Raw genomic sequence first — 8,020 nt, 5'->3', positions numbered from 1 at the left:
CCCCACATACCACCCAATGGGGAAAAATGTATATAACACATGTAACTGTGACAGGGAAGGTGGGCCCCTCTCAGCTCTGGGCACCATAGCAGCTGCACTGCCTGCACCTATGGTAGCTACGCCCTTCATCTTAAACAAAAGCAGAACCTGAAAAAGATTATTGCATTCAAGTTGTACTTTGCAATATTGCAGCAACAAATGGATTACCACGAGAGTGTGTGTGTGTGTGTGTGTGTGTGTGTGTGTGTGTGTGTGTGTGTGTGTGTGTTTAAACAAGTATGGGGCTGAATATTGAGATTGTTCTACTCCTTATTTTCATGTTGTACTCACTTAGGGAGGGAATCCACAGTAACTTTAATCATCAATCTGTCAAATATATACTTAATAGAATCATAGTTTGCTCAGTGACAACTATTTATGAATAAATGAAGGTGAATTACAAGAAATATTTTATTTTTAAGAAAAAAAATTATTTCGAAATTTATTTGGACAACAGAAAATATCTGAAATCTTAGTGAGGGAATCTTATTGCACAGACAGATATAAAATGAGTAGTCTACATGAATGATATGCTATTTTAATATAGTAAATGCACAACATATTTTTAATTAAAAGTATCTATTAATAAGGCCATCTTAACAGCATTGTAGGTCCTGGACAAAAGCAATGCACTGGGGAGCCTATGGGGTATATTCAACTAAAGTCGGATCCATTCCGGCATGTATTTGTCGAAATAGATCCGACAACCCCTATTCAATCCCATCTTAATTCCACTTTTTCAAGTCAAATTTAGATGGGACGCAGAGGAGGAGAATGGTGGCGAGCCGCGGGGGGACAGCCGGTGGGCATACAGGAAGATTAGCGCTACAGTAGGGCTGCAGCAGGATGTCACTCAGCCGCCCGACCTCACGGCAGCTTCCACCCGGATCCAGCAGCGTGCTGGAGCCGGGTGGAAGCTGCCGTGAGGTCGGTCGGCTGAGTGACATCCAGCTGCAGCGCTACTGTAGCGCTGATCTCCCTGTATGCCCGCCGGCTGTCCCCGCGGCTCCCCCCCTCACCTCCTCTGGGTCCGCATCTCAGTCCGACATCATTTTGATGTCGGACTGAGATGGTAAAAAATGGGGCCAAAACCTGATGGTTTTGGCCCCCGTTTCGACATAAACACGTGGATCAGCAGCTATACGTGCAAAATTTAGCAAAATACTGAATAGGTCGAATCAGGATTCGACCATAAAAAGTCAAAAACTGTCATCTTTTCGACAGATGGCAGTTTTTGACTTCGATTGAATATACCCCTATATGCCCATTCACAGAAAAAAAAGTAACATACCTCTCTTGCGGCCCCTCGCCATATTGCCACATACTTCAGTACAGTGATTGCCTGCCAGCATGCTGATTGGTGGATAGCTCCAACCATCCATCAATCAGCATGCTGACAGCCATTCACTTTATAGCTGCAGGTAGAGAATGCTATCTGGCTGCTCTGAGGTATAATTCACAACCAGAGTGGATGGGCATCATTTTCTTCCTACCTCTTAAGAAGGTCTAAAGGCACCAGACTGGAAGACAGGTGCCCCCCAGCCCAGCCTGCCATTGCACAAAGGCCCCTAGAATCATGAGTTGCCCAGTGTGTCCATACAGTAAGATGTCCCCGTCTATAAGGGGATGTTCGAACTGTTTAATATAAACATAATTTTACATTCTATTTGGTTTTATAAGATGGTTTAGTGAATTCCTGAGAGCCTTCTTAACATCCCTGTTTCTAAAGGTGTATATAAAAGGGTTACTCGTTGGTGTAAATACTGTGTATATAAAGACAAGATATTTGTCATAACGGCTTCCCTTAGGATTCCCATATACAATAGTGGCTGTTCCAAAAAATAGGATGGCTACTATGAGATGAGATAAACATGTGGAAAATGCTTTGTATTTTCCTTCCTTACTTTTGATCTTTGAAACAGTCCTTATTATAAAGATATATAACCCTATAATTATAATAAAAGGAAGTTCAACACTAAATGCACTGACTATGATTGTAGCTGTGCTGCTAATGAAGGGATCAGAACATGCCAAGTTTTGCAGTGGAGCCAAGTCACAGAAGAATTGGTCAATCACATTAGGTCCACAGAACTCCAAACATGCTGTGGTGATGACAGGGAATAAAGAAATTGAAAATCCTATAATCCACGGTGAAATAGCCAAACTAATACAAAAGGTAGGTGTCATTATAGTAGAGTAGCGTAAAGGATTGTTAATAGCCAGATGTCGGTCATAGACCATTACTACTAGAAGACAACATTCAGTTGCACCCGAGGAGATGAAGACATACATTTGAGTAAAGCATTGGTTGAAAGATATAATATCATTACCTGCAATCAGATAGGCTAAAAGTTTTGGGACAGTTATAGTCACAGCAATAATTTCCAAAAAAGAAAATACACTAATAAAAAAATACATTACAGTATGAAGAGAAGGTTCTGTTCTAATGATAACAATTATAGCCACATTCCCCATAATACAGGTAATGTAGGTCAGTAGAAACACAAAGACAAGTAGATTCTGCAACTGGTGCAAATCAGCAAAAGCCAACAAAATAAAATATCTGACTACAGTTTTGTTTGTTTCAACCATTGTGCTAACAAAAACAAATAAGTGGGATAAAGACAGATTCTAAAAACAGATACGTTGGAGAAAGACAGATTCTAAATTATTATGTGGCAACTGACTATTAAATAGTCATCACTGTATTGCACCAAACTGGTAGGTTAATTAATCACTGCCAAAAAAATGTATAATAATATTTGAGAGAGGCTTTATTCACAGCACTGGTTAACAGTAAACTATTAATGGTAAAAAGACCACTATTATTAAATAATTGAGCTGGTTATGTTATAATTAAATTCTTTGTAGTGGTGGTGCTCCTTTAGACTAACCAGATAACAATAATTGAAAAAAAAAATAGAAATCAATGTATAGGACACACTTTAGAACAAATTAATGTTGATAAAACTGAACTTTTGTTTACTTAATGAGTTTAATAATTAAATTGGACTAGCAATGAATAAAATCTAGACAATGGAGCAAAGAATACAATTGCTGGCGTGTGAAGGGAGGGTTTGTGGGATAAACTCCCCTGTATTCCTTGGGGGACTGCAAAATATTGCCGCAATATATACATGTGAAACATTAAATACAGAATAATATTAAATTGTACATGGTTAGGATAATGCAATGTTACCCCCATGGCTTCCGTGGCATTAATATGCACAAAAATATATAACCACTTTGGCAATGTCTTGGCTGTATAATAACAGCAGGCTTATTATAAGTATCTTGTGTGTTGCCAAAACAAATGAGTGATTCAACACACCAATAAAGAGGAGAGTACAGAGGAAAGTATAGTAAGGATAAAATAGTCTGTTTTCTAATTCTGCTCACCATTTGCTCAATATCAGTGAATAGTGAGTAAGAATTATTTGGGATCCGGTCTCTAGGTCGACAGTAACTAGGTTGACACTATCTAGGTCGACCACTATTGGTCGACAGTAACTAGGTCAACAGGGTTTCTAGGTCGACAGAGTCTCCAGGTCAACATGTTCTAGGTCGACATGTCAAAAGGTCGACATGAGTTTTTCATTTTTTTTCTTTTTTTTAACCTTTTCATACTTAACAATCCACGTGGACTACGATTGGAACAGTAATCTGTGCCGAGCAAAGCTATAGCGGAGCTTGGCACTTTGCCCGAAGCATGGTGAGTGGAGCGAGCCATGCGAGGGGACACGGTGCACTAACTGGGGTTCCTGGTCACTCTACAAAGAAAACATCACCAAAAAAACATAAAAAACTCATGCCGACCTTTTGACCTGTCAACCTAGACCATGCTGACCTAAAGATCCTGTCGACCTGGAAACCCTGTCGACCTAGTCGACCTAGTTACTGTCGACCAAAAGTGGTCGACCTAGACACTATCAACCTAGTTACTATCTACCTTCCATACCACACCCGAATTCTTTACAGGTTATCCTTAAAAAAATACAGACAATATCAGCAGATGTAAACAACGAAAAGCCTATTGTTTTTTATGATAAACTGTGAAAAAAATATTTCCCAAAACGTAGGCATGCCACCAACGTTGTGGAGAAGGGATGAGGCCAGGATATCCATTGGAAGACAGAGACTACCTGGCCTATTTGTTGCATCTGCAGTGGGCAGCTTACGCAACCCCTTATGTCATGCAGCCAGCCTATGGTGTCGCAGATGATCCAATGCTGCATCCTAGCATGCTGCTCTGATCACTAAAACAATTCTAATCATTGCACATCCATAAAACAATGGATTTCTTTTAATCATCTAAAGTTGCTATATGCAAGCAAAATATTTATATTTTAGTAATTTGTAAAATTAGTCATTATTTTTACATCCTTACCTTAAGTGAAATATTTTATTTATCATTTTTTTAAGCACACAAAATATGGTATTGCATATATAATCAAATGAGCTTCCTTTGCTTACGATTTTTTGCAGAAAAATGTCCTTATATAAAATATTCTAGAAGAAAGTTGAAGGTTATATACATTTTAGTTATAGTTTCTGTTATTTATACTTTAGATGAGAAGATTGGAAAATAACTCATCAAAGCAGATTATGGTGTGAATCAGGCATTGGCAGTGTTAGAGTTGTAACCTTACCTTACATAGCCCTTTATATACTGTATACAATAAAATAAATTACCCTTGGGATATTTAAAAATGTAAATATTCATGTACTGTAGTTATTATTATCCATCTCCTTTAGAACCTAATTATAAACAGTCCTAAAAAGGTCCTTTGTGGCTTTAAGTTTTCTGCAACTATAACACCAACTTATAATGATGATGGTTATGTAGGCTAACAAAAACTTTTCTTTCTTTGAGTCATGCTCTACATTTCTGAGAGAAAGAGGCATTTCTATTAATTATCAGGACTTATTCACAGTAATTATAGTTTCTTGTACCACTTTTCACTGGAATGAAAACTGCAGGGTCAGCAGGACATACTGTATTAATATGCAATAGCGGGACTCTGATAGGAACCCACATATTTGATGTGTTAGGAACAAAGTTATTTCTAATGCGATCACTTTACAACAGTGTTTGGGATTTACTTACAGTATGCAACTGTGCATGCATGGTCATCAGTCTACACATGTGCAAGCAATCATTGCTGGAGAAGGGTCTTTTAGATCCCTCTCCCTGTAAATGTTCTTATCTGTAACCCCTATGGTACTATGGCAAACATCATCTGAAGATGGTTTTACAGTAGCTACCAGGCCAAGCTCCAGAATGTTGTATTAATCATAATTTTAGAACTCCCTATAGAATATAATATCCATAATCTGCCCTTGGTGAGACATTGACAGCTGTTCTTGTAGTATTTCAGTGTGTGATAATTATATATAACTTGATAATAGTAATACATTGTTCTGATGTGAATATTGTGTTACTACATTGTTTCACTGAACTGTGTTAATAAATAACCTGAAGCTAAAATACCAGAAGCACATCTTGGTGTGAGTTAATGCTCTTCTCTTTCCTCCGAAGAGTACAGCCAAACCTTTACCAAAGAATTTCTCTGACTCCAGGTAAAGGAACCTTAAAGTGTTAAGATTATACATTACCCATTACCCCACCATTGTGCGGCAACTCCTTCAGTCACCTGTGGTTGTGACACTACACTGAACAGTAATCTCTTATCAAGTTTTTAAGATTCTGAGGTTAAGGTACTGAATGTACCTTCTTCCAGAAAAAAAATACCATAATATTAATATAATTGTTTTGTAACTTATTATGCAACTACACTAAGCGGGTTCATAACACTTATGGAATTATGTATTCTTGTTTACACTATGCATAGTGTTATGATCATATAGTATCTGTTGGATATGAGAGGATGAAATTACTTGCTAGGGGGGGATCAGTACTAAATGCCGCCGGCCGGAATCCCGGTGGTCGAAATACCGACGCCGGAATCCCGATCACACAATCCCGACAGGGGTGGCGAGCGGAACGCAGCCACTTGCGGGCTCGCTTTGCTCGCCACGCTGCTGGCACGGTGCCTCGCTACGCTCGCCACACTATTATATTCTCCCTCTATGGGTGTCGTGGACACCCACAGAGGGAGAATATGTTGGGAATGTGGCGGTCAGGATTCCGGCGTCGGTATTTCGACCGCCGGGATTCCGGCCGGCAGCATCTTGACCGCATCCCGCTAGGGGAACCTCTAGCATCTATCTAAGGTTGCTGGGTAAAGGAGGTTGTGAGAATAGCTTACTCTCATACTGTAGTCTTATGCATTTTGTAAAAATAATACCTGATACAGTAAGAAAAGAGGTGCTTGGTGAGCAAAATCAGGGAGACGAAAGTAAGATGATTAGCAATTCCACAGTCCACATGTTGTGCAGTGCACTCAAAATACAGTATTGTTATTCTGGCTCTAATAATGTCAATCATATAATATTGCAATTAACCTCAAATGACTTTTTAACTGTGTTTGGAAATCTTTGTTCAAGCATCCTACAAATTAAACCATCATTTCCCAATATTTATGGAGCTTAAATAGATCCTAGAATTATGAATATAACAGACTCTTATAAATATTTGACATTTGGCAGAAATAATTGCTGAGACGTTGGAATTACAATAGACAGTGCATACACTGTTAAGAAAGTTCCAAATAAAACCCACACAATCCAAGTTTATAACTATACTGATGCAATAAATCTTTAAGGCACAGGTTTCTATGGCCCCCATACATCAAGAACCTGTTTCCACAATCTGATATCACGGCCTATCCGCCAATCTGATGGCACTACCGAAACACGTTAGCTGCACTTATAACTATACTTACCTGCATCCAAGAAACTTTGGACCTTGTGTCTAGAATGTGGTGATGACCTTGGAATGAAAGGCATCTGGATCTTTCCATTTCCACTCACTCCAATGCTCATAACAGGAGCTACACACAGTACAGTTCCATTTTTTCTATATACATCATACTGGATTTTTATATGCTGAAGAAAACAGAATACCCCAAAACTTGTTAGGAAATATCTGCTCTTTTAGAAGATGATTGCACTGTGTCTATATTTTAATGTTTTACATACTGTATACCAATGACTGCAAGAAAATTTTAAAGCTTCTATTTTCTGTGCATCAACAATCAATGTATAGATCACATATGAGCATATTTTAAGCTGAAACTCAATTACAGAGACATTTGAACTTGAATAATTTATGAACTAATCAGGTTCCTTTTTCTTTATCTCATGACCTGAAAACACTGGACTAAGATTATTGCATATCTTTTAATTTGGCGTCTACAGAAGGCATTTCTGTTATCCATTTGAGGTTTTATCTATGGCATAAATTCAATATACATGTAACAGTATTTGTATACATATATAGGCAAAGGAGGGGGAAAGCATATAGGCAAAGGAGGGGGAATGCACCTGACTCAAGCGCACTGGAGAATGATTACCGTCTTGTGCAAGGTTCTCCAACCCTTTGAACTTGCCACATGTGAAGTAAGTTCAGACACTGTCAGCTTGAGTCAGGTCATTCCCCTCATAAGAATTTTGCAGAAGCAGCTAGAGAAATTGAAGGAGGAGCTAAGAAGGAGTTATTCCGTTAAGTATGTGGGACTTGTGGATGGAGCCCTTCATTCGCTTTGCCTGGATTCAAGGGTGGTCAATCTGTTGAAATCATAACACTACATTTTGGCCACCATGCTCGATCCTGGGTTTAAAGCCTATGTTGTATCTCTCTTTCCAGCAGACACAAGTCTGCAGAGGTTCAAACACCTGATGGTGAGAAAATGGTCAACTCAAGCGGAACATGACCCGTCAACAGCTCCTCCATCATTTTCTCCCACAACTGGGGCTGCAAGGAAAAGAATAAGATTTCCTAGCACACCCGCTGGCGGTGATGCAGGGCAGTCAGGAGCGAGTGCTGACATCTAGTCTGGACTGAAAGATCTTCCAACAT

At 39.0% G+C, this 8,020-nt stretch overlaps 1 protein-coding gene across 1 annotated transcript; it reads right to left on the bottom strand.

Moving 5' to 3' along the window:
* Nucleotides 1-1,695: 1,695 nt before the first annotated feature.
* On the bottom strand, nt 1,696-2,631 carry LOC134980766 (olfactory receptor 10AG1-like). Its single transcript, XM_063947724.1, has one exon. It carries the CDS (start codon nt 2,629-2,631, stop codon nt 1,696-1,698), a length of 936 nt encoding a protein of 311 aa, XP_063803794.1.
* Nucleotides 2,632-8,020: the final 5,389 nt, after the last annotated feature.

Source organism: Pseudophryne corroboree, chromosome 12 (assembly GCF_028390025.1).
Source record: "Pseudophryne corroboree isolate aPseCor3 chromosome 12, aPseCor3.hap2, whole genome shotgun sequence".
Lineage (NCBI taxonomy): Eukaryota > Metazoa > Chordata > Amphibia > Anura > Myobatrachidae > Pseudophryne > Pseudophryne corroboree.
The sequence above is the reverse complement of the archived record's forward strand: the minus strand, read 5'-3'. Positions and strand labels throughout refer to the sequence as shown.

What these genes read in the sequence shown, in the direction of transcription:
- LOC134980766 (XM_063947724.1), bottom strand. Translation starts at nt 2,631, where the DNA reads ATGGTTGAAACAAACAAAACTGTAGTCAGATATTTTATTTTGTTGGCT.